Genomic DNA, 27,297 nt, shown 5'->3' on the forward strand with positions numbered 1-27,297 from the left:
ACGGCAGTTATCTCTGGACAACAGGGTGTGGGCAAAGGAGCCTCTTACTGTGTCCACTGTGATTTTTAGTGCCAGAAAATGATTCTGAAATTTAAAAAAATCTATTAATCATTTCTATACTTTTTTCTTTTGTGTTTTCCTTTAGTATTTAGTAAATTTTTTTTTTTTAAATCCCAGCGTGCTGTGCCTGTTCTCAGGGGGGCATGAGGAAGTGTGGTTCCCTCACTTGCATGGTGGGGAAACAGAGGCTCCCTGAGGTGTGAAGGTGGAGGCAGAACAGCAGCCAGAAATCTATCGGAAAGCAGCAGGGCTCAGGGCAGAGCTGGAAGGGCCACCCTTCCTCCCTGGGATGACCTCTGAGGGGCTCTCTGCATTCAAACTGAGAGGATGCCCTTTGCTTTCTGCACAGCTGATGGGCTCCTGTTTCCTTCCCACCCCACACCAAAACTCCACTATTGCCCAGTGATGCACTTAATGATCAAATGGTCTGAAGCAACCATTTACCAGAGTTCCATCCATCTATCTACCCACTGATACATCCATCCAGCCATTTATTCCAGGCACAGTTGTGTGAATGCTGTAATGAATATGGCTGTCCCCAAACTTTCTGTAGGACCTAGGACCTCTGACCACATCTCTCCCACCTCTTGGGGGATTTGGGACCCCCCCAGCCATGTCCAAATTCTTCCTCCCAGTGGATCTGGGACCCTTCAACATGGCCTCCCCACCTCACAGTGGATCTGGGACCCTTCACTATGGTCTCCCACCCCCTAGTGGATCTGGGACCCTTCGCCACAACCCCCACTTCCTGGTGGATCTGGGACCCTTCACCACAGCCTCCCACCCCTACCTCCTGCGGGATCTGGAACTTTCGGACCACGCCCAGCTCATAGTACATCTGGATGCCGCATTTGACCAGCTCCAGCTCTGTGCACTCCAGATCAGAGAAGTGGAACTCATAGATGTCGAACTTGGTGGGCCCCGGCAACACTTCCTTCTGTGGGAGGGATTGTGGGGCTGAGGGAAGCAGGCTTTTCTCTTCCCCTCCCAGGATCCTTTGTCCAGCCTCAGATGTCCCAGGTGTGTGGTGACATCTGCCCTTCCAGTTGCTGTGAACTGTGGCTGGCCACTCACATGCCCAGAGGTTCAGCCCCCACCCGTGGCCCCACCAGGAGAACAGAGGTGCCGTCAGGGAAACAGGTGCAAAGACACGCACATAAAAAGATTACACACACCCCCAGGCACAGGGATACACGAACAGCAGCAAACATCAGGAGATGACATGCTCAGGTCTCCTAGGAATGAGGAAGTTCCCCTGACCCTCAGGCCCCTCCAGTCCCCACCCGAGGGGTGGGAGTCAGATTCTGACCAAGATTGTCCCCAGCTCTTCCTCCTCACAGTCAGCAGGCTCCTTCCCCAGACATTCCCTTGTTGGCTAGGAGAGAAAACAGAGGTGTTGAGACAGAGTGAGTGACAGCTCCACCCCTCCTAAGTACGGGACAGGGTGACAGCGGTACCTACACCCCTTGTGAGTGTGGAACACGGTGACATCTGGCACACAACAACAGTTGCCTCTGGAAGCCCCAGCTGGCGCTTCCAGCTTCAGAGAGAAGTGAGAGTAGCTCCCATCTCCCGTGTGTCCCTCCCTGCCCCTCTGGCACTGTTCTAAGCTGTCCACGTGGGCAGCTGATGGAGTCCTCACACAGCCTGACCAGGAGGGCTCTGATGACTCCCTGCTCGCAGCTGAGGACACAGGGAGGGACTGCCCCTGGCCGTGCAGAGCATGTGGGACTCCAGGATTGGTTTGGCCCACCGACCACAGGTTATGTCCTGACTGCAGGGACACCCTGCCTCCCCCCTGGGCAGGAGGGGGACCAGGGCATGACAGGAGTGGTACCAGGATCATCTGGATTTCGTCCTTGTCACATCTCACGTGGTATAGAACCATGTCCTGGGCGATGTCCTTGCGGTTCTCCAGCTTGTTCATCTTGTCATAGGTGTCCGTGTTCAGCACCGACCAGCCCAGGAACTGAGTGAGGGACTGCCGACGGAGCCGCAGCGTCACCACCCCCGTGTCCTGGCCTGTGGAGCGCTGCTCCAGTACACTGACCGCTTTAGAGGGTCTCCTGGAATAGGCCCTCAGAGCCCCCCTTGTCCCACCCTCCTCGGGCCTCATGCCGGGTCGAGTGCTAAAGCGGAAGATAGGAAGGGCTCCACGTGGCTGTGTCCCATGCCATCATCATCATACAGCTGTTGCCTCCAAGAGCCGCACCCCGACAGGTGTTTACCTCCATGAGGACTTCATCCTGCTCATCAAAAGGCTTCCCGTCTTTCCTGTTGTAGAACGTTGCGACCCCCACAATCTCCTCCTTTTTGTTGACGATGGGCATGGAGAGGACATTCTTGATGACCCAGCCCGAGTCGTCCAGAGGCCCTTCCTGCAGGGAGAGGCGTCCAGAGAGGCCCGCTACTCTGGGTCTGGCCCTGGCCCTGGCCCTGGCCCAGGCTTGTCACCCAGCAAGCAAGAATCTCATTTCTTCTGCCCTCGAACTGTGGTGACTGGGTCACTCTTCCTGTCTGCTCACTGCCCCCATGCATGAGAGCTCTATGTCCATGGGTTCGTGTTGTGACTTCTCCCGCTAGCCGAAGCTGAGGCTCTGTGCCCACCAGGGTGGCTTTATGGTGTGAGGCCTGTGGTCACACAGGATCCCTCTCTTAGAAGGCTACCATGCTGGATTGAATCTAACTCGGTCCATCATTTCTGAACCACAGTATCTTTTTCCCCAAATACAACATACTTTCTGTAATGAATGGATAGATACCTGAAATTTGAACGTTTCATCGGCGGGGGCATTCATAATGTTACAGATCTGAAAGAGAATCAGGAAAACAATTTCACCCAAAGCGGCCTAATGTGTGATATGATTCTAAAAAAGACGATCCAGCCCGATGAGCTCTAAGCAGGTGAAGCAGGGCAGCTGGGAGCTGGCAGTGGTGCACAGGCTGGCAGGAAGGGCTGGGGCACCAGGGGAGGGCGGGGGCTCAGCACACTCACAAAGCCACTTTCTGCCACGTAGGTTGGAAGGCCACTGGCCAGGGCCCAGTGATCAGCTGGGGGTGTGCTGGGGGAGAGAACGGGGGTTAGATGGTGGATGGGTTGTGAGATGTATGCGTGCAGGTTCTGGCTCAGTGTGCGTGTTAATGTTTATTCCCTTCTCTGAGCCCTGGTTGGGGCAGGAAGGCTAGTGGGTTGTGGACTCAGGGAGAGTAGGAGGAGGCCAGGGGTGAGGTTTGGGGGTGTCTGTGCTGTTTTACCCTTCCTCTGCCTATGCTGAGGCCCCTCACCCTGTAGGAGCCCCCTTCCCCACTGGGGACCCCACTCTTCAGTCTAGCCCCTGGAGCTCGGTGTCAGTCACCTGTCCTGCAGGCTTACCACCTGGATCCTGGTCCCTTGGTAGAACTTGCAGGGTGGGGTCCTGACAGGCTTATGGGGTCTTGGGGTCACATGGCCATGCAGCTATAGAGCAAGGAATGGCCAACACCTGTCCCCAGTCTCTCTCGTTTGGAGCCCTGCCCTGCCCTCAGCCGAGCTGTGCTTCCACTGGGGTGGACATCCCCTCCTACCTGCCCTATAGGGTGTGCCTTTTGGGGGCTCCACGTGCCTGGGTGGATGGCTGAGCTAAGATGAGACTCTGAGGGACTCCAGTGTCAGTTACTGCTGACAGGGCCACCTGTATAGCTCACCTGGGGCTCTGGAAGTCCACTCTGGATGTCCTTGGTGCCCCCTCCCCATCCCATTCTGCCTCGCCCTACAGTATGGGTGCACCGTCGTGCAAGGGGCCATGCCAGAGGCTACTGATCTGTTGTGATAAATCGCCAAAGCCAGCCCAGCTTGGGCCTGAGGGTGCTCGGCCCTCACGTGATGCTTCTCCTAAAACCCTGGCACTTACGGAATGACCTTGATGTCTTCCTTGCCATGGAGGATATAGTCGATGATTTTGTAGAAGACGATTTCCTGCAAAATGGACCGCAGCAGTCACGTGGGGCTCCCTGGGCCAGCTCCCCAGTGGGAACCTCCTTGAGGGTGAGAGGAGCTACGCAGGTGTCCCACCCAGACATGCATGTGCACACAGAGCATAGACCACACCACATAGTTACACACACCCTCACACGCACACATGGATGTGCACATGTACGGCGCACACCTACATAGTACACACATAGCACACATGCACCCACGCCCACATAGTTACAGACAACCTCTCATGCACACATGGAAGTGCACACGTACGCCCACACCCACATAGTAACACACACCCTCACATGCACACATGGAAGTGCACACGTACGCCCACACCCACATAGTAACACACAACCACACATGCACACATGGAAGTGCACGTACGCCCACACCCACATTGTTACACACACCCTCACATGCACACATGAGAGTGCACACATGCACCCACACCCACATTGTTACACACACCCTCACATGCACACATGAGAGTGCACACGTACGCCCACACCCACATTGTTACACACACCCTCACATGCACACGAGAGTGCACACATGCACGCACACCCACATTGTTACACACACCGTCACATGCACACATGGAAGTACACACGTACGCCCACACCCACATTGTTACACACACCCTCACATGCACACATGGAAGTGCACACGTACACCCACACCCACATAGTAACACACACCCTCACATGCACACATGGAAGTGCACACGTACGCCCACACCCACATTGTTACACACACCCTCACATGCACACATGGACGTGCACACGTACGCCCACACCCACATTGTTACACACAGCCTCACATGCACACATGGACGTGCACACGTACGCCCACACCCACATTGTTACACACAGCCTCACATGCACACATGGAAGTGCACACGTGCACCCACACCCACATAGTAACACACACCCTCACATGCACACATGGACGTGCACACGTACGCCCACGCCCACATAGTAACTCACAACCTCACATGCATTTTATGTACACATATGCAGACTATCACTGACACTTGTGGGACACACATTGCACATTTGGTTTACATTTGTCCTTATTCTGTCTCTGTCCCACTCAAGCCCACACACAAACTGGGTCCCATATTCCTTCATAAGTATGCACACAGCCCATTCAGGCAAGTACACACACAGGCAGACAGACAGACACACACAACTCTGGCAAGTCATGGTCACGGCCCAACCATGAGCAGGGACTTTTCTACACACTTGGTACACAACCCTGTGAGGAAGGCCCAGTTATCACTCCCATGTGACTGGGGGGGAGACTGAAGCCTGGACGGGCTGGGTAGTGTGTACCCGATTGTATGTGCAGTAAACGGCAGAGGTATCCGCCCACGCTCTCTTACCCTTGTCACCCTGCCCTTCTCATGCACGTGCACACACGTGTGCACACACACATATGCATGGTCCCACGTGGGAGATACTACAGTGATTTAAGTGTGCGGCAGCAGGAGGACAGATGCTGGTCATTCCAATTGGGCTGATGACCCTCGTCACGAGATCTACACCCCCATGTGGCCCCAGAGCATGGGCTGGAGTCAGGGGAGACAGCAGACGCGCACTCAGAGCCTGCCCTCCAGAGCAGTCACGTAGCCAGCCAGCACACAGCATCTGTCCCCACCGCCCCGCACACTTCCTGTAGCCCTCCCTCTCCCACCCTCAGTCAGGCTGGGACAGGCCCCTTCCCACCCTGGAGTTGGAGTTGGAGCCAGGGAAACCGAGGTATGCGGGCTGGGCCTGTCCCCCCTCCACCATGACTCACACGGCCGTCGGGTGTACGTGGGCCTGAGTAAGGCTGGGCTTCTCCCATTAGCACAGGCCACACGTCAAAGAATTCCTGAGCAGAGAAGAGAAGGGACAGAGTCAGTGAGTCAGCACAGGAGCAGGACAAGGCTGGCCAGGAGGCCTGTGGAGCACTGAGGCCTCACCTTCTCTTTGGTCATGTCCAGGAGGCCCACCGAGTACCGGTCACAGTTCAGATAGGCCCGCACGGTGTAGAAGGCCTTGTGGAACTGCCTCTCGATGTCTGTCAGTTCCTCAAACACCTTGTTAGCCGACCACAGCAGCACCTGGGGGATGGGGGGCAGCAGCTGTGAGCCTGTGGCCACACCCTCCCCACAACTGTGTGATCATAGCAGCACCTGGGGGGATGCAGCAGTGAGCCTGTGCCCCCCCATACCTGGGTGATCACAGTAGCAACTGGGGAGGCACACCTGTGAGCCTGTGGAGAACCCTCACCCCCCCGCACCTATGTGACCAGAGCAGCACTTGAGGGGGGACACCTGTGAGCCTGTGGTCACCCCATACACACCATTTTGATCACAGCAGTGCCTGGGGGGGCACCTGTGAGCCTCGGGCCACCCCCCCAATATACACACCAATGTGACCACAGTAGCATGTGGGAGGCACACCTGTGAGCCTGTGGCCAACCCCCCCCACACCTGGATGACCCCAGCAGCACCTGGAGCGCACACCTGTGAGCCTGTGGCCAGAGCCCCCCATACCTTTGTGACATCCAACACACATGTACACGTGCATCTGACCACAGAGCTCCAGAGGGACACTGGTTGATGGTGCCTTTCCCAACAGCATCTCCACAGAGTACCATCACCCAGGGTTTCATCCAGGCACATGACTACCTGCTCCTTGACCCAGGTGCCCCGAAACCTATTGGAAGGTAAAGCCTCCAAGCTTTGGCCATGTCATTGCCACTCACGGTCTGGTGCTGACCTCAGGCTGGGTCAATGAGTGGAAAGTGAATGCATGAAAATTTAAAGGCAAAACCCTGACCAAACTGCCTTCCCTAATCAGTCCTGAGAAGCTGGGTTTTGAGAGCAGGATTCATTGCATTTTGGATGGCACACAATGAGGTGAGAGTGATAGTTCATTGACATGTTCCATGAGGCGCTGGCCAGACCCTCCCCAGGACATTGACCCACAATGGAAGCCCAGGCTCCTGTCCAGCGTCACTGGCCAGGCGCAGACGAACTCTGACCCCTCACCTGCCTGGGTTGAGTTTCTCGGTTTCCTCAGCCATGCCCAAAGACAGGTGCCTCCAGGCTGCACCACTTACCACCTCGTGTATCTTCTGGCCTGTACTTAGTGTTGGCTGTTGCCAAACCCTCCCTGGATTGCCTGGTGCCACCATGATTCTTCCTTGCATGGTTCCCCTCCTAACAGCCCATCTCAGGCCCTCTGTAGCTCCCCACCCTTTGCTGTCACAGTCAGGAATGGGCTCTGGAGACCCCACTTGCCCTGGAGTGGTCTCACCAGAAGGCAGCTTAACCCTAATGCTTTCCATTACTGTACAAGGCTTATGGAGACCTCTTTCCATCCACCACTCTCCATTGGTGGAGGAGGCTTTCCTGGTGGCCTGGCCCTGCCCCCTCTCTGCCCATCGCTCTCCAAGGCACTCCTACGTGCCCTTAGCACTCACTCTGATTGACCACATGGCCTTTGTACAAGCTCCGTCCTCTTCACAGCACTCATTCCAGGGCTTCCTCACCTTTGAGTCTCAGCCTAAAGTCATCTTTGGAAGGCTTGTCCTAAACACCTGCCAAACCTGATCCTTACAACACCCTATTTCATTCTGACCTCATGGAGGTGCAATCTCATTGTCTCCTCACTCCACCATCAGCTCCATGAGGCCAGAAGTTGCAGCTTTTCCATGGCTAGCACAGTACCTTGCACCTGAGCCCCTCGTACCTCTGTGTTTGTTGCTTGCATGGAAAGCTGTGAGGTTTGAAGGTCTAAGTCAGACTGTCTGAATTCCAAGGTCCTGGAGCCAGATGCCACCTGGGCGTCTGCACGTGCACAGCAGGGGAGGGCAGGACCTTGTGGTCACTCATGCACTGCACTGTGTCTCCTTCACCTTTGAGCTGCTGGCTTAGCACCCCAGTCCTCCATGGCTAATGGCTTGGATACTGAACTCTTCACCCTTTTCCTCCACACCTAGCAAATAAGCGTGCTGATCTCCTTCTCCTCAGCTCTCTGATCTTAGGAAGGTTGGCTAACTTCCAGACCTCACTCTCCCCACTTGTAAAATGGGGATAATGATGTTTCACCCCCTCCGCCGATGCTGGGAAGAAGACTGGTGGAACAGAGGTCAGGCTCTCAGAAGAGTGCCCGGCTTTTAGGAATCCCATGTGTGAGTGTGAGCGTGTGTATGAAGGTGCATGTGAATGTGTTAATCAGCTGTGCGTCTAACCCACAAATACTCCCTGAGCTCCCCCTGTGTGCAAAGCCCTGGTTAGGACCAGAACACACACCAGAGGGGTAAGAATGGGGGGAGGCTAGGTGCTCAGAGGTGTCTGGGACAGCTGGAGATCTCGTGGTCCTGCTGGAGTACAGGGAGGGGTGTGTGTCTGGGCAACATTCTAATTTTTGAGCTACCTGAATACTTTGGTCCCCAAAGCGTGACCCCCAGGAGGAAGACAATGGGGAGGAGAAGTCCTTGTATGTCACAGCATGGTTCCGAAGGGAGACCCTCCCTGACTCCCTATCTCGTCCCATTGCTCCCTCCTGGCAGAGCGCCTCCTGTCACACCCTGCCCCTCCCTTGCTCCCATCAGACCAGGGACCAGTCACCACATGCTGGTCTCTGCTCGGAAGCAGGTTTTTGTATGGCCCTGAGGAACTAGGGGCTCAGTGGCTCACCGAAGGCCTCTGCCTTTCCTCTCTCCTCCTGTTTCCCTTTTAGCTTTCTGAGTTGAGTCTGGCACGCACAGTAAGTGAGTGAGGTGGAACACAGCTGGGTGGATTTTCATGTCAGCATGCACCTGCGTAGCCAGAACTGAGAGCACTTTAGTCCCCCGTCAGCACAGCACCGCCCCCGTCCCTGCCACAGCTCTTCTGAGCTCCATCCCTGGAGTGTTCTGGAACTTCATCTAGGTGTCTTCGTGCAGTGCCTGTCCCCTGCTACTCTGGGGTGGTTCTTCCTGAATGTCCAGTGGTTTGGGCCTCCTGGACACCCTCTCAGCCACTGCCTTGACCCCAACCTGGGACCTTTGGAGCCTGCTCCTACTCATCGTGTTCCCGGGACAGCCTCCTCCTGCCCTGGGCTCCAGACCGAGGAGGCCCCTGACCCTGGCCGACCCCTTCCATGTTGCCTGCTAGAGATGAGCAGGCCAGGACCCTCAGGGAGCAGCCTTAAGGGTCAGTGGAAGGGTCTCAGACTTTTTCTTCCTCCCTCCCTTCCTTTCTCTCTCCTTCTCTCTCTTTCTTTTTCTTTCTTTCTTTCTTTCTTTCTTTCTTTCTTTCTTTCTTTCTTTCTTTCTCTTTCCTTTCTTTCTTTTTCTTTCTTTCTTCTTCTTTCTTCTCTCTCTCCTGCTTTCTTGCTTGCTTGCTTGCTTTTTTAAGCAGACTCCACACCCAGTGTGGAGCCCAATGCGGGGCTTGAATTCACAACCCTGAGATCAAGACCTGAGCTGAAATCAAGAGTGTGCCACCCAGGCACCCTAGGGTGCAGACTTTCAAGAGAAGTTGGAAACTCACATTCTTAAGTGAAATCTCGTCTTCAAAATATAGGAAACTTGTTGAGTCAGACTAGGGCCTTGTGTGGCTCACCAAGGGCCCCTGCCTTTCCCCTGTCCCCTCTTTCAGGGTGCAACTCACACCTCATCTTCTGGACCTTGACCCCTTCCTGGGGAGTGGTCACCCCCTCTTGACCTTAAGCTTGTGTCTGCTGTCATCAGCACATAGCATACCAGTGCCACCACTTGTTATGTGAACCAAACACTAGGTGACCTCCTGACCAGGAGCCGTGGTCAGCTGGGTGCTGAGGTGTTCCCCCTCAGGGATTCATGCTCCAAAACAGAAACCTGGGGGCAACGGTGAGGGGCCTCCTGGTGACTTTGGAAACAAGGGACATCCAATTGCATTTGGGGATGGACAACACAGAGGCCTGCAAAGCCTCTGGAAGGGGAAGGCTGGCCTGTGAGGCCCAACCTGACACTCACATGGCAGGAGGGGGATGTCCGGATGCCTGGAGGGTGGGGGCAGACAGGAAAGGTGACCCAGTGAACTCCGGTCAGCCTCGGCTCTCAGGGCTCTTACTGAGTGATAAGCTCAGGAATTTTGACAGTCAGTTATTAAACCCAGCCATTATTAAAATTAAATGATGTGAACTGAAAAATTAAGAAAATTATATTAAGACAAAGGTATAAGTACACAACCTCATTGTTTCTTTGTTATTTCACTAAAGTTCACTATTTTCCATGCTCCTGATGTTATTTATGGTGGAGAGATGGTCTGCACTATGGCGTATCTCTTCCCAACTCTGTGTCCAGCGACATCACGGTGGGGGCTTCACTGACAATGTTGGCTGGCCATGCCCAGGGTGGAGAGGCATGCCAGCCCCTCCTTGTTGCTTCCTGACTCACATATCCTGATTTCTGAGTGTTTCCACTTGTTCACATAACAAGAATATGAGGCCAGCAGTGGGGCACCCATGCTGTCTATATGGCCTTCTGAAACTGTCCTGTCCTGGGAGGGGCAGTGCATGTCCTCTGGTCTTCACAGTGAGCCAGCAGGCCGTGGGCACACGGGCAGCCTAGAAGGTTGGAGAGGCCAGAGTCCTCACCAATGGGGCCCTTCGTCTAGCTCTTGGTGCAATCTGGACTGTCGGGCAGTGGCAATCATTCAGCTAAAACTGATCAGTCAGTTTGATGCAGCAGATCAGGGAGAAATTCCAGCACCCTGGCCAAACCTAATGTTTACCTCGTTGCTTCTGTTCCCTCTGACCAAAGTGACTTGGCTGCTTTCAGGAAGGGATTGACAAGAGCCCCTAAGTGGAGTCTGCAAGAAGGGTGGTCAGTAGTTCTTGAGAATGGAGGGCAGGCCTGAGGGGCCATAGCCCTGCCGAGGGGTGGTTAGGACCCTGGAGAGCTGCTAAGGTTTGAGGAGGGCGGGGACAAGCTCTGCAAGAACAGCTTTAATTCCGGGGTACCTGCTGTCTTGCAGCTCAAGGAGAGAAAGAGAGGAGCAGACACCAGGCATGACTGCAAGCAGTGTGGGTGGCAGTTTGCAGTCAGTCTGCAGTCACTGGGCGACGTTTGGTCTCTTTGGAGAGAAAGGTAGACCTTTCTACCTTTCTCCAAAAAGGACTGTGAGGTAGGGCCCTGTGCTTTGTGCAAATTAATTAGGGTTCTTAAAAATGTTGTTCATAGTATGAGGTGTCAGAAACAGCTTTCTACTAGGACTAGGTGATGTGTGAGTAGGAAATCAAAGCACACAACTGAGAAAAGGATGTCCACGCTAGAGCTCAGACTTAAAGTACATCTGTACATGTGTGTGGTCTGAGGAGCCGGAAACAAGCATTTCCAGAGAGCCCACATTTCCCAAGCATTGGCAATTCATTTGCTGGAATGATACTTATTACTTGGTTTAGATCTGGGATAACAGGACAACAGAAAAGACAAAAATGCCTGAGTCTTATAATTCACTTCTAAGTGGGGTGGGGGGAGTAGGACATGAGCAGAATGAACAGAATGTAACAGGCTTGTCACAAGGAGATGTGGGGAGTACAGAGGAAATGCAGGAGGCAGGGTTGGGTAGGGAATGCAGGGCTTGAGTGGGGGGTCCTCAGGGCAGGGGAGATCTCTCTGCAGAGGAGTCACAGGGTGTGTGGAAACAGTGTTTCTGGCTGACAGACCTGCAGGTGTAAAGGCCCCTATGGGAGACAATGGCTGGGATGGAGTAGGGGGTGGGGAGAACCAGAAGGAGGAGGGACGGACTGCGCGTGAGTCCCTGAGGCCACCCACTGACATGACCTAAGTTTTCAGAGCATGGCTCTGACTGCTGAGTGGGAGTGGCCTGACAAGGTGTGGAAGGAGAAGGGTCCTGAGATGTGTCCATGACCGTAGGAGACAGAGCCCTGATATGTGTTTATAAAGGGGAGCAGTCAAGCGGGGGTAGTTGGAGAGGGAAGTGAAGGCCCAGGACATTATGGGCAGAGAATTAAAAACCTGGCTTCCCCTGAGATGTGACTTTCCTGGAGGAAACTGCACTCCCTTCTCCCCCATCACCACTGGGCAATACCTAGTTGGGGAAAGTGTGTGTGGTGGGACAGGGCCAGGAAAATGCTCTCAAACTTGCCTTTCCAAGGCCCACGCCTCGGATGTATGGAGTTGGATTTGAATCCTGGCCTGAGGTCACTGTTCTGGAGATGCTGCTGATAAGAATTGGGGAAATGTCCTTACAGCAATGATGTTATGGGGCCTGACTGAGAGGAAGCATCATTATCCATTCCTGGGAGAAGAGAGGGCTACAGAGCAATGGCAGACAGAATGAAAGCAACTCAGGACATCAGCCCCAAGGGAGGTGGGCTAGACCCTGCCAGGGCAAAGGGATACAGAGAGGGTGTTTGAAGAAAAATGTCTCTAAACTCCCTGAATTTGATGAAATACATGGATATTAACATCCAAGAAGCTCAACAAACTCCAAGTAAGATGAACTAAAAACACCCACACCCAAGACACATTATAATCAGACTGTTGGAAGCCAAGACAAAGAGAACCTTGAAAACAGCAAGACAAGTGACTTGTCACACACAAGGGGGATCCTCACTAAGTCTGTCTGCATATTTCTTATCAGGAATTTTGTTTGGAAGTTAGAAGACAATGGGCTGACATAATCAAAGTGCTAAACTTAAAAAAAACACAAACCTGTCAACCAAGAATCCTATATCTGGCAAGCTGTCCTTCAAAATTGAGAGAGAAATTATTCCCAGGTAAACAGAAGCTGAGGGCATTTGTAGTGCCTAGACCTGCCCTTGAAGAAATGTTAAAGGGAGTCCTACAGTTGATGGACACAAGAAAGGGACTAAAAAATGTATGAAGAAATAAAGATTTTGATAAAGGTAAATACACGCACAATTATAAAAGCTAACATTATTGTAACAACAAAAGCTAGAGAACATTGTTGAAATAAATTAAAGAAGTCATAAATAAATAGACAGACATGCCTTAGTCATGAATTGGAGGACTTAATATTGTTGCAATATCAGTATCACCCAAAGTGACCTAGAGATTCAATGCTCTCCCTATCAAAATCTCAATGATGTTTTTGCAGAAGTTAAAAAAAAATCCTAAAATGCATATGGAACCTCAAGGGCCCTGAATAGCCAATCTTGGAAAAGAGGAACAAAGAGGAGGACTCATACGTCCTGAATTCAAGACTGGCTACAAATCTACCTTAATCAAAACAGTATGATGCCGGCATAAAGCCAGACATAGAGTTCAACGGAATAAAACAGAGAGTCCAAAAAGAAACCTTCATATAAACGGTCAAATGATTTTCAACAAGGGTGCCAAGGTCATTCAGTGGGGAAAAAGACAGTTTTTGAACAAATGGTGTTGGGAAAACTGGATATCCCCATGCAAAAGAATTAAGGTGGATCCTTACTTCACATCATTTGCAAAATTTAACTAAAAATGAATGAAGGACCTAAATATAAGACCTATAACTATAAAACTCTTAAAAGAAAACCTAGGACAAAAGCTTCTTGACATGGGATTTGGCAATGATTTCTTGGATAGGGCAGCAAAGGCACAGTCAACAAAAGAAAAAAATAGACAAATTGGACTTCCTGAAAATTAAAAACTTCTGTGCATCAAAGGTAAAAGGGCAACCCACAGAATGGGAGAAAATATTTGTAAATCATGTATCTCATAAGAGGTCAACATTCAGAATATGTAAAGAATCCCTAAAACTCAACAACAAAAAAACAAATAACCAGATTAAAAAATGGCCAAAGGACTTGAACAGACATTCCAGAGAAGATATACAGATGGCCAATACTCACATGAAAGGATGATCAATATTACTAATCATTAGAGCAATGCAAACCAGAACTACAATAAAGCGCCATCTCATACCCATTAGTATGACTACTATAAAAACACAAAGAAAATAACAAGTATTGGAGAGGATGTGGAGAAATTGGAATGCTGTTCACTGTTGGTGAAAATGGAAAATGGGACAGCCACTGTGGAAAACAGTATGAAAGTTCCTCAAAAAATTAAAAATAGAACTACCCAATGACCCAAAATTCCACATCTGGGTATGTACTCAAAAGAACCAAAAGCAGGGTCTCAAAGATGTATTTTTTGCACTCATATTCATAACAGAGTTACGCACAATGGTTACAATGTGGCAGTAACCAAAGTGTCCATTGATGGATAAAAAGATAGCAAAATGTGGTCTATCCAGATAATGGAATATTTATTCAGTCTTAAAAAGAAAGAAATTTGGACACCTGCTACAAAATGGATGAACCTTGAGGACTTCATGTTAAATGAAACAAGCCAGTCACAAAAAGACAAAAACTGTATGATTCCATTGATGTAAGGTACTCAGAGTAGTCAGAATCACAGAGGCGGAAAGTAGAATGATGGGTGCCAGGCACTGGGGACAAGGGGACTGAGGGTTAGTATTTAATGAGGATAGAGTTTCAGTTTGAGAAACGTAAAGAGTTCTGGAGATGGATGGTGGTGTTGGTTACACAATATGAATGTACTAAATATCACTGAACTGTAGGCTTAAAAATGGTTAAGATAGTAAATTTTATGTTGCACATCTTTTACCAAAATAAAAATAATTAGGAAGAAGGTAAAGAGATGGAGAAATAAATACCATGCTAACACCAATGAAAAGAAAGCTGAAGTGGCTGTATCAGTTGTAGACAAAGCAGAGTTCAGAAGAAGGAAAATTATCAGGGGTAAAAAGGGACATTACGTAACGATACAGGGGGTCATTTCTCCAAGGAGATAACATCCTTAAGGTGTATGGACCTAAGTACAGAGCATCAAATTACATGAAGCAAAAACTGATAGAACTCGAGGGATCAATAGATAAACCCACTAGTTGGCTAACTTCAGGGCTCTTCTTTCAGTAATTGATAAATCCGCAGGCAGAAAATCAGTAAGAAGAGCTGAACTAAACAGCACTGGAGATAATGGACGTCAACAGACCACTCCATCCAACAACAGCAGAATATATGTTCCTTCAAGGTCACATGGAGCACTCACCAGAATAGACCATATTCTGGACTGTAACACACATCTTAACAAATAAAGAATAAAAAGCATAAGGAATGTATTATCATACTACAGCAGAATTAAACCAGGGATCAGAAATTAAACAGAAAGTAGCTGGAAAATCCCAAAATAAATGAAACAGAACTCCTCTAAATAACACATGGGTCAAAGAAGAAGTCTCCAAAGAAATTTATAAAGAGTTTGAACTCAATGAAAACAAAAATACAGCTTATTAAAATTTGTGGGATACAGCAAAAGTGGTGCTTAGAGGGATGTTTACAACATCAAATGGACGTAGTTGAGGAGAAGCAAGATCCAAAATCAATAATCTAATTTTAGGAAACTAGAAAAGGAAAATCGATTTAAGCCTAAAGCAAGCAGAAGAAAAAAAATAGACAACACTAAGCCCCAAAATGTGACACCTTAGATAAAATGAAGTTTTCAATGCCTTGAAAGACACAAACTACCAGCACCCATATAGGGTGAAATAGAATAATCTGAACAGAATTGTGTGTATTAAAGATATTGGAATAATAATTAATAATCTTCCAAAAAAAAACACCAGTCCTTGGTGAATTCATTGATGAATTCTACCAAACCTAGGAGAGAAATGATGTCAAATTCACTAGAATCTCTTTACAAAAACAGAAGCAAAGGGAAAACTTCTTAGCCCACTCTATAAGGCCGGCATTACCTAATTCCAAAACCAGATAAAGACATCACAAGAAAGAAAACCTATAGACCAAAATCTCTTATGAACATAGATGCAAAAATTCTTAATAAAATATTAACAAAACAAATCCAATAAGGTATAAAAATAAGTATACTCCATGAGTGAGTGGGTTTTATCCCAGGTATACAAGGCTGGCTCAACATTTGAAAATCAATTAATATAATCTACCACAGTAACAGGCTAAAGAAGAAAAAATAACACATTTATTTCAATTGATGGAGAAAAAGTATTTGACAAAAACCAACACTCATTCAGAATAAAAACTATGCCAAATAGAAAAAAGCTTCCTTAGCCGGATGGAAATTCTACAAAACCCTTTAGCAAGCATCAAACTTAATGGTGAGAAACTAGATGTTTCCCTCCTAATATTGGGAATACGGCAAGGATGTCCCCCTCTCACCACTCATATTCAACGTTGTACTGGAAGTCCTAGCAAGTGCAATGAGAAAGAAAAAGAAATACTATGTATGTAGATTGGGAAGGGAGGAATAAAACTGTCTTTTCTTGCAGATGACATGATTGTCTCTGTGAAAATATCAAGGAATCAATTTAAAAAACCTTCCCGGAACTAATAAGTGATTGTTTTAAGGTCACAGGATACAAGGTTAATATACAAAATCCAGTCATTTTTCTTTATATCAGCAATACATACCTGGAACTTGAAATTAAGAACACAAAACCACTTATATTAGCATAAAAATGAAATACTTAGGTACAAATTAACAAACGCAGTCCCAATTAAAATACCAGCAAGATATTTTGTGGGTATGGACAAACTGATTTTAAAGTTTATATGGAAAGTTACCTCCTCCCGACCCTGGAATAGCCAGCATAATACTGCAGAAAAAATGTTGGAGAATTTGTATTTCTGATTTCAAGACTATAAAGCTATAATGATCAAGACGCTATGGTATTAGTGAAAAAATAGATAAATAAAGCAGAATAGAGAACCCAGGAACCACACAACTAGAGAACCACACAACTGCAGTGTGATGAAAGAACAACGGCAATTCAATGGGGGAAAGGGTAGTTTTGCACAATTTGGTATCCATATGCAAACAGGGGTATCTAGGTCCAGACCCTCCAGCTTTCATAAATACTAACTCGTGGACCTAACTATAAAACACAAAGCTATGAAACTCCTAGAAGATGGCACAGAAGAAAATATGGGTGACCTTGAGTTTGGTGATGAGGTTTTTAAAACAAGTTTTTATTTTCATCCCAGTTAATGACCATACAGTGATATACTGGCTTCCGTGATTCCACACTGCGTACATCACCCGAGCTCATCACGACACGCACCCTCCTTAGTCCCCATCCCCTATCTCACCCACCCCCACCTCCCTTCTGGTAACAGTCAGTGTGTTCTCTATAGTTAAGGGTCTGTTTCTTGGTTTTTCCCCTTTGCGTGTTTGTTTTGTTTCTCAAATCCCACATATGAGTGAGATCATAGGGTATCTGTCGTTCTCTGACTTATTCTGCTTAGCATTATACTCTCTAGCTCCATCCATGTCGTTGCAAGTGGCAAGATGTCATTCTTTTTTATGGCTGAATAATATTCCATTATATATATCTCACGTATACTTTATCCATTCATCCACCTATTGATGGACATGGTAATGAGTTTATTTAAGATGCAACAACTAACCACACTTCATGAAGGAAAAATTAATAAGTCGGACTTTCTTAAAATTTAAAACTGTTTTTCCAAATGCACTGTTAAGGGAATGAGGAAACAAATTATACCCTTGGAGAAAATATTTGCAAAACACACATCTGATAAAGGACTTGTATCCAAAATTTTAAAAAATTTTAAATAATAAGAAAACAGAAAACTAATTTAAAAATGGGCAAAGATCTGAACAGACACCTCGCCAAAGAATAAGGTACACAGATGACAGATAAGTACATGAAAAGATGTTCAATAGTATTTGTATTATAGGGGATTGTAGATTAAAACAAAAATGAGACACACGTATTAGAATGACTAAAGTCCAAGTAAGTGACAATACCACAAGCTGCTGGGGCTGCGGAGCCCTAGGACGTCTCCTTCATTGTTGATGGGAACGCGAAATGTCGCAGTTGCTTTTTGGCAGTTTCTCAGAAAGTTAAATACAGTGATGCCATACTATCCGGCAATTGCACTCCTTGGACCCAACTGAACTGAAAGCTTACACGTACACTCAAACCCGCACACAAACGTTTACAGCGATTTTACTCATAACTGCCCCAAGCTGGAAGCAAGCAACTTCCGTGGGTGGATGTGACCCATCCAGACAATGGAATATTATTCAGCACTAAAAAGAAATGAGCCGTCAAGCCGTAAGAAGACCTGGGGGAATCTTAAGTGCATTTTGCTAAGGAAAAGAAGCCAGCCTGAAACAGCTACACGCTGCATGGCTCTAACTTGATGACAATCTGGAAAAGGCAAAACCGTGAAGACAGCGAAGAGATCCGCGTTGCTGGGGCTGGGTGGGGGCCGCGGGGAGAGATGGGCAGTTGGAACACAGCGGGTCTCTAGGGCAGTGGGTTATTCTGTATGGTATCTACCAGCGGATGCCTGTCATGGTGCCTGCGTTAGGCCTGCAGAAATCTGTAGCACAAGGGATGAATGTCTGTCAGTAAAGCAGCCGTTTAGCGGGTCGGGGGTTCCACGGAAGAACGCAGACTGACAAGAGAATCAAACCTTAGCGCTTGAAACACCTCACTGAAGGAGGAGGAGAAAAGGTGCTGAGTGACGTACTTTTGGAAATGAGCAGAGTCTGTAAGACTAAAGACAAAAGAAGTGCCCCGTAAACACTGTCCTCTGGTTGATAAAACTGTCGCCCATGGGGAATGGGTTAGCCATTCTGTTCTTGCCGTGCACATACCCTGGAAATGAGCAGTTAAGTAAATGAGTGGTGGATGATGGGAGCCAGGTATCTCACTGCTGGAGTGGAAGCTTGCATCCCAGCAAAAGCGGGGGAAGCCAGAGAGCTCGCGTGCTGACAGAGCGTGTGGGAGGCACGAGCAAGAACGCAGGTTTAACTTCCTGTCGATTTGTGCCTACACGCAGAGCTATTTGCAGCTGTGTCCATGCCCAGGCCGGCACGTACACATGTACTTCCTTGCTCCGACACCCCAGTAGCCAAGGGCACAGCCAGTGCCCAGATCTCTAAGACCATTCCTCAATTAAAGCAGTGGACTCCTGGAGGAACTGCTGATTCCAGGACCACACAGGAAATATACAAATGAGTCTGGAGCGTCTGGTTGTCCCAGGACGTACGGAACGTGCACTGCCCCCCGAAACCGATAAACCTACCCATCCACCAACCCAACACACTGAAAATACCCAGAGTGACGGGGTTGATGGGTTATGTCCAGCACGAGAGTCCACTGAGAGGCTCCCAGTGGCTACAGTCAGAACAGACCGAACAACAAAATCAGTCAGGTTGACCAGGGTTATAACTGAAACACCCATGACTCCAGTGGAGAGCCCTGTTCCTGCAGTGTGGGGCTCGCGGCGACTTCCCCCAAAAAAGAACCTTTCTAGAAACCTTTCTAGAAACCAGTCTCATGTGTCAGGCCAGCCTCACAGCCCTTTACTGCTCCCCAGTTGGCCCTGAGCCCTGACCTACCCAGAGTTGTGCCATCACTTCCTCTAAGGCCTCAGGCCATGTTCTTCCCTCTGCCCAGGGTAACTTCTTGTCCTCCCCCAAGGGGAGGTATCTCTCTCAGAGGCTTTTTCTTTCTTTCCCAGTCAGTGGGGCTGGCCTACTGTCAAAAGATACCCTCAAGGGATCCCAGACCCCCTGCTCAGCCTGCTCCTTCCTAGCCCATGGGTCAGGAGGAGGCACCCAAATAGCCTTTCTAGATGCTGAGATAAGCAGAGGAACGTCTCATCATTTTAAGCAAGTTGACAGCAGGTGACCAGGTGACCAGGATGCACACAGCATTTGCAGACGGAACAGAAAGCGGGGAGGGCGTGGAGTGACCAGGTCACCCACCACATCTTCGAAGGCTCAGCCCGAAGGCCACATCGTATACAGCTTTCCAAGCCCCAGGCCCAGAGGAATGAGAGCTGCCTCTTTGTCCTCTCCCAGGGCCCACTCACTGTCTTCCAGGGCTCCGGTGGGCCAGGGACTGAGGCAGGAGGGCAGAGGGGACCTACCTCACATGCCCGTCAGCTCTGTACCCATTCCTGAAACACAAGTCCCCACCTCGCTCCCATCAGGCCCCACACCCTCCTCGCTGGGGGAGAGTTTGTGGGGGAGGCAGATTCCAGCCCTGGGAGCAATAGTTATCCTGTGCACCTAGGGGCCAAACCCACCAGGGGACTCTGTCTCCATTGTCCATTCGTCATTCACCCCAGTTCCTCCCGAAGAGGGTTTGATGCAGCTTCTAAGGGCGGGCGGTGCCTGCGACGTTTGCAGGACTCACACGCACCCGGGCTGGGGGTGAGTCAGGGTGGGCAGAAGGGTGAGACAGCCAACCTCTCATGAGGTCCCAGCTGCACGATGGGTTCCAGATGCTGCAGCCGACAGCCTCGCAGCATCACACCACAGCCACGAACAGCCGCGGGGACCTGCCGCTGCGGCCCTGCACCTCCCAGGCCCAGCATGATCTCTGCCCGGAGAGGCTGGCACGGGGACCCGGACACGCTCAGACGGCTGGGGGGGGGGAGATGGGGGCGGGGCAGCCTCGGCTGGGTGCCCGCGCATGTACCTGGCCCCGGCGCGTCTCGCAGTTGTGCAGGTAACTCAAGTGGTGGATCTTCAGGTTTAAGGCGCCAAAATTCAGATACTTCCAGAAAACCTGAAACAGGAATCACAACAGTAGTTAGAAAGCCCGTTTTCGGAAGGTGCTCAGGTGTGCAAGGGTGAGGAGACGCCCAGCTGCCCGGAGCAGGGCCCATACACGGCACCGATCTCGGCACACGCAGGCCTGTACGTGTGAAGACACACTCAGAGGTGTGAAAGAGACAGGGGTGACCTCACGGAGCCAAGCAGAGGAGGGGAGCACACACGGACACCAAGGGAACAGGCACGCGCCCGCCAGGCACAGGACAGACCCGGGCACGCGGCCATGCACGCCCAGCACTCACGTCTTCGTCTTCACTCGTGAAGCACGGGCCGTCGAGCTTGTTCACAGCCATGATGACGGCCACGACATCTTTGCCGTTCATGATGGGCGTGGCCAGAATGTTCTTTGTCACGTAGTTGGTCAGCTCATCGGCGAAGGAGCTGAAGTGGGGACACTGGGCAGCAAGAGGAGAGAGAAGGGAGGCCGTCGCGTCGGTCTGTGACCCCGGTGGGGACAGGGCTAAGCTGCTCAGAGGCCACTGTGCGGGCTGGTGCTGAGCCCTCGTGGCCCTGTGCCGGGCATCAGGAGCCCAGGCAGCGTAAGAGCACACGGCCCATGGCCTATCCTTGTGGCTCCAGCCTTATCCACCTACCCGGAGCCAGTAACCCCAGCCCTCCATCACAGACTCTGCCGCGTCCTCCCGCGCCCTGGGTCCTCCCGCACCTGCTGTCCTCTGGCCAAGCCAGCTTCTTGGGAACCTCTGGAGCTGCCCAGTTGCCTGGCTATAAGCCCCTCCGAGCTCAGGGTGCCCTCTCCTGCCTTCACCTGCCCTCAGGCCAGCCCTGCAGGCTTCTCCCCAAAAGTGTGTTGGCTGAATAGAGGGTGAGCGTGAGTCTGGTGGAGGGTCCCCTGCGGGTCTTCTGGGGCCCTGCTCCAGCCAGCGTCTGCTCCACGGGGCCCGTTGCCCATATGATAAGGCGTTTGTCCACTCGTGGCCCCAGGGCAGGACCCGCTCGCCTTAGAGTTGCTCCCTGGGGCCTCTCCTTGACTAGGGGCTGGTTGAGGGGCTCTTAAGTTCTGTATCTACAGGCAACAGGTCAGCTGAGTTTTGTCTTGGCCCAGGTGTTGGGCTGTTACCAGGATGAGGACCCTCCAGGGACTAGGACCCTGCCCTTCAGGGTGGATGTGACTCTAGCTCCAGCCTCCGAGGTCCTGGGTGCTGATTATTTACATGAGGCCAAAGTGACCCTTTGCAGAGCTGCAGGGGACAGCTCAGAGTTGGACTGCCTGGGTTGGGGTCTGGACCTGCCACCGTGCGACCTCCAGCAAGCCTGGGATGGCCCCGTGCCCCTCTCCTCACTGGTCAGCTTGGGTCGAGTGAGGAAATCCCTGTAAATTCCCCCTACATTTTGTTATTATTATTTGTTGTTAAAGGAGCTCTTTTGGGTTTACTCAAGGACTGTTGGTCCTGTGGCGGAAGAGGGGTGACTGACCCCATGGGACTTGCCGTGCCCTCTCTGTGGCTCGGGCTCCTTGCAGCCCCAGGATGCCGCGTCCACTCTCCAGCCTCCCTGGCATGGGCAGCTGGGCCACAATTCAGGCCAGCGGGAGGTGAGAGGAGACCTGCTGGGGACAAGAACAGTCCGTGTTCTCGTGAAGAGGTGTGTGTGTCTGGTGCCAACTTGTCCCCACTCTTCTCCTGCCTGATTGCAGGGAGGCAGCTGTCACCCACAGCCACAGGCACCCGGCATCAAAGCGAAATCAAGATGGGATTCCTGGAGGTGGCAGCAGCACCAGGTTCTGTGACCCAAAGGGAGAGCCTTTGCGGACTCCTGTCTCACCACCTCACCCCAGGGCTGAGCACAGGCGTGAACAGCACAGGGCTGTTTTCACATCCCCCTGTTCCATGTCTGTGCTCTCTCTGGTCACCTTCCTGGCATCTGCTGCTCTGGGGTCCTGCAGTGCTGGCCACACAGCCCTTGGCTCTGCCCCAGACTTTCCTCCTGCCCTTCAGCTGCACTCCCCTGCTCCCACCTGCAGTCCTGCACAGTGTCCCCTGCTCCCAGGTGCTCCACGCCACCCACCAGACACCCCCTCTTGCTCCTGCCACACTGGGGCCTTCACCCCATGGTTGTGGCTGCAGCGGTCAGCAGCTCATCAGCTCCCACACCCTAGGTGCAAGGCAAAGGGAGCCTCAGGAAGGTTAAGAGCAGGCTCTGGCCAGGAGCTGTGCTCTCTGAGCAGAGACGCCCAAGGGCTGGGGTTGCCTGCATTCCACATCTTTGTACCCTGTGCCTGTTTAGCTCCCCGCCTGCATCTTCTGCTCCACTGCCTCCATGTCAGGGCTCCCACCCGGCTTCTCTACCGAGTCAGACGGGACAGTCCCGGAGCCTCTCTCAGAGCCCCAGCCACCTTGAGGACAGCAGGTGATGCTTAGGCTCCTGGAAGCCCCATAACTGCAGTGTTAGAGTAGGACCAGCCCCAGGCCCGTTGCATCCTAAGCCTCATTCCCAAAATATCCATGCTCTCGTCCCCCCCATTCCAGGGGTTGGAACCCACCCACCACCCATGGAAAGCACCCTGGTGTCACCTAGGCACCTCCCTCTCCCTCAGCTTCCGTAGGTCTAGGGGTCCTGTGATTGCTCTGAAGTGCCCCCAATGCTGCAACCCCACTGCCTAGACCCTCATCCTTGTCACCTGCAGCACCCACCCCCGCCTGGCCCATCTGTGCACTGCAGGGCCAGCCTGGTGCTGCGGCCCTCCTCCCTCTTCTGAGCTGGCCTGGCTCCCAGAGCTTCCCCACAAAGCTGTGTCCCTAATGCCAGTCCAGCCTCCTTTGACCCCACAATAGCTGGCTGCCACAGCTGGGGTCTGGACGCCTTGGCAACACGTGGGACCCTCATCACGGGCTGTTTCTGGGCCCACAGCTTCTTAAGGGGGGGTCAGACACCACCACAGAGCCAGGACCTGGGTGTGGTCCCATTCAGCTGCTCTATGACAATGGCTGAGCCGTGTCCCCTCCACAGCCTCCCAGGGCCTTCTGCCTAGCTGCCTGGCCATGAGCCCTCGGGGGTGTTAAGAGCTGCAAAGTGGTGGTGGGGTGATGTTGCAGCCCCGAGGTGTCCTCCTCCTTGCTGCCTGCAAGGGGTCCCTGTCCTCCAGCCACACTCCACTCTCCAAATACAGCCCCCCACGCTTTTCTCTTCAAGCGAGGAAGGTGCTGGTGTCTCAGATGGAGCGAGGCTTTCTGCCTCAGTCTCCCCCCTGAAGACAACTTGAGTGCAGGACCCTGACACTTGCAGAGCTTAGGTCTTCAAGACCCACTTAATGGAAACTTACTTTTTGGGTGATTTTGCCTCTGCCCTCAGTTCCACTGCATCTGGACCAACAAGACCCGGCACAGCCCTGAGGGTTGAGGCCAACACGGTGCCCCTCGCCCACTGGGGAGAGATCAGAGTAGGCTGTCCTGATGGAGGTGGGAGGGTCTCGAGAAGCCAAAGCCCCAGGGAGGGGAAGGGCACAGGACCTAGAGCAGCCATGCCGCCTGAACCAGACCCTCACACAGAGCAGGCTGGGGGACGGGCAGCCTGAGGACAGAGCCCTGGGGGCTGAGAGGTCCACCCCAGACTCTGAGAAGGGAGAGGACAAGATACGGGGAGAGAAGGGGCAGCAGAAGTCCCCAGCACAACCCCTGCACCTCTCCCGGCTGCCGGATCCCTTCTCTTCCGGGAGCTCAGGCCCCTGATGTTCTGATGCATGGGGTGACCTATTTCTTAAAATGGAGTGAAGAGATAGCTAATCCCAGAGATTACTATATTCAGGTCGCTGGACCCAGGGTTGTTTAGAACAGATAAATTTAAGAGGATTGCAGTCACTTCCTTCCCAGGCCCTAGAGGGCCGGGGGGTGAGGTGTACGTCCGTTTGTCTCCAGGGGCTAGGGGACACTGGCTGTTTCAGGAGAAACCTGTCCTGGTGGCAAGCCCCTCTGGATTCCTTCACAGAACATGGAAGAGGCTGACCCAGCTCAGGGCTCCTGCTTACCCCTCTCAGAGGTGGGGAAGGGAGAGCAGGGGAGGAGCTGGTGGCTCTTGTTCTCCCCCAGCAGCCTCTTCCTGCTCCTTCTTCTTGGAGCCTCTCATCCCCATGCTTACCTTGGGGGCCTCTGCCCCTCACACATGCATCCAACAGGCACCTCCATCCCCCTAGCCCCACCCACCCTGGCTTCCACCCCAGGATTCCTGAAGTCCTAGTGCACTAGCTCCCCACCCCCAACAAGACCCTGGCCTCCTAAATCTCAGCTCCATGCACTGCTGTCTATCTTTCCTGCCCAGCCTGGACCAGCCCTGGTCTCCCCGCTGCTTCTGCCAAACCCCCAAACTTGCCTGGGCCAGGAAGCAGCATGGTCTCCTATGGGGTTGTGAGTTTTGGGCTCTGGGGTCCACTGGCCCTTCCTTTCTGGGCCTTTGCACCAACCTCTGCTCTGACCCCTTCCTCCCCAATCCTCCATTCAGGGACCTGTGGGTCAACGGGGTAGTGGGGCCTGCCCAGACCACCCTCCCAGCCACCTCAAGGCTGGCTTCCTTCCTCTCCGCAAGCTCTGGCCCAGCCAGCCCGCTTCCCCGGGGCCGCCTTCCTGGACCAGAGGTCCCCACGTGGCCTGCAGGCTGACCCGCTGCATGGGTCCTGTAGGGACCCCTCGCCGACCCGGTCGGTTGTGGGCCAGGACCCACCTCTGCCACGTCCTTGATGTTCACCATCTTCTTGGTCTGAGCCACGTGGCCCACAACCCCAATGTCCAGCGGGAAGACGATCTCAGAGTCTGGGGGCACCAGGCAGTCCTCCAGGATGCTGGCGGGCTGCACACTGAAGAGGCGCGTGGCCAGCTCGGCCACGCCGTTGCGCTGGCGGTACATGAAAAGGCTGCAGCGGTCGGCGTGCAGGAGGGCACAGAGGCGTCTCAGGATCTTGAAGACCACGCGCTCCATGTTCACGCTCTCCTGCATGTCCTGCACCAGCTCGAACAAGGCTGCGCTCTCCTCCACCTGGCACAGCTCGCGGAAGCTGGTGCAGTCCACCGGCTGTCCCTCCTCGCAGGCGCCGGCCACATGCTCGGGGCTCAGCTTCCTCCCAAAGTACTCGTCCGTGAAGCCGGGGTTCTGGTCGAGGAACTGCTGCACCTCCTCCTCGCTGAGGCTCATGGTGTCCCACCGCCCGTCCGCGAAACGCGCCCGGTCCCCAGGCACATGCAGACTCCCAGCAAACACTGTCATCAGCAAAGCCTTTCTTAGGGACGATTACTGAGCCCTGGGAGGACACCAGCTGACTCACCCACGCCTGCCCCCCTTGGCTTAGATCTTGGACTTTCCACCATCCGCCCCTGGGAAAATCAGACCTCCTGGAATGGGGGCAGCTGGGTCACAGCCCCGGGGGCTGCTGCCTGTGGCAGGGGTCCTGGGCAGGCAGTGGAGCAGGCCCTTCCACCTAATCTCCCGGAGAGGGTAATCCCACAAACACCACGGCCCTCTCTGCCTGGGGGATTGCCTGAGAATCTGGATGGTCCAACAGGCAGCCCCACGTCTCTTGGCACTCAGACCTGGACTCCAGTGTGCTGGGAAGGTGGGGCACCAGCCCCGCCTCAGGGAGAGGCAGCCCAGCCCTAGGCAGGGAGGGGAGACCCCTGTCCAGTGCCAGAGGTCAGCGAGTGCAGCTCCGTGGCTCCACCCTCATGGAGGGAAGTGACGAGAGGGGAGGAAGTTGGCCCAGCATCCATTGTGAAGGTGGGACCCGAGGTGGGGTTTTGCAGAGACTTTCCCTTCTCTTTGATGGTGAGGGGGTGGCCTCGGGGGGGTTTGCACGTGACAATAGGTCACCTGAGGGCACAAGAGAGAGTCTCTGTTAAGAGCCAGCATCCTTAGTTAGAGGCTGTCTTAGTGAGTCCCCACCACACATCTCTCTCCTTGGCCCAATCCCTACTTGTTGGGCACTTTTATTCACACTGCTAGACCCTCTCCTCACACAGAATCCACAGCCACGCTGTGGGCACTGCCATGTGGTGCACACAAGATTGTCCCTGAGCGTCTGTGCTTCAAACAGGGACTGGCGTCCTAGACAGCAGCGGTGCCTCTCTCCTGTCCACCTGCCTGGGTGTTACATGGATGCTAGCTTCTCTATGGGCCATGTGTGACCAAAAGGTTGCATTAAAACTGGAGGACGGGCTCCATGTCTGTGTGACTCTCCAGCTCCTGGAGTGCCCTTTACTTCTCCCAAGAGACTGTGTGCACCTGTGTGTGCATACTGCGTATGCATATATGTGTGTGCGTTGAGTGCACAAGTGCATGCGTGTGCACGCCCATGGGCCGCTGGAAGGCTGGGGGTAGGACTTATGTCCGTGGTGTAAGCCAGCTGTGCAGAGACCAGGTGGGCACCTGGCATTCTGGGCTCACCTTTGGCGGCAGCAGCCATAACCCTGCCTACACAGGCGGAAGCAGGAGAGTGTAGCTGGACTTTGGGCCCCTCCAAGCCAAGGACCAGGCATCACAAACCAGGGGCCTTGACTGAGGGAAAGGCTTAAGGTTTCCTCACTCACGTTGCCTTTTAACCAGGACGCAGGGTTTGTGTGTGGTTCGAATTTTGCTGCATTCAGCTGGTAAAGCTGTGGTTTGTGCACGTATGAGCATGCATATATGCA

At 52.3% G+C, this 27,297-nt stretch overlaps 1 protein-coding gene across 2 annotated transcripts in view; it reads right to left on the minus strand.

Moving 5' to 3' along the window:
* The window catches only part of PDE6B (phosphodiesterase 6B), a 32,786-nt gene extending 6,975 nt beyond the window's left edge, over nt 1-25,811 (minus strand). Inside the window, exons 1-12 of one of the 2 annotated variants that reach the window (XM_002924420.4) lie at nt 25,340-25,811; nt 20,911-21,063; nt 20,532-20,621; nt 5,988-6,128; nt 5,822-5,896; nt 3,951-4,015; nt 3,056-3,122; nt 2,823-2,870; nt 2,289-2,438; nt 1,898-2,041; nt 1,370-1,435; nt 851-997 (exon numbers count right to left, since the gene is read on the minus strand). In XM_002924420.4, the coding sequence (XP_002924466.1) occupies nt 851-997; nt 1,370-1,435; nt 1,898-2,041; nt 2,289-2,438; nt 2,823-2,870; nt 3,056-3,122; nt 3,951-4,015; nt 5,822-5,896; nt 5,988-6,128; nt 20,532-20,621; nt 20,911-21,063; nt 25,340-25,807 (1,614 nt within the window). In that variant the 5' untranslated portion in view covers nt 25,808-25,811. Of the gene's footprint in view, nt 1-850; nt 998-1,369; nt 1,436-1,897; nt 2,042-2,288; nt 2,504-2,822; nt 2,871-3,055; nt 3,123-3,950; nt 4,016-5,821; nt 5,897-5,987; nt 6,129-20,531; nt 20,622-20,910; nt 21,064-25,339 lie in introns of those variants that run through there. The other variant, XM_034672282.1, reaches the window with a different exon arrangement.
* Between the last annotated feature and the right edge of the window lie 1,486 nt (nt 25,812-27,297).

The sequence above is a fragment of the Ailuropoda melanoleuca genome, chromosome 11 (assembly GCF_002007445.2).
Source record: "Ailuropoda melanoleuca isolate Jingjing chromosome 11, ASM200744v2, whole genome shotgun sequence".
Taxonomy (NCBI): Eukaryota; Metazoa; Chordata; class Mammalia; order Carnivora; family Ursidae; genus Ailuropoda; species Ailuropoda melanoleuca.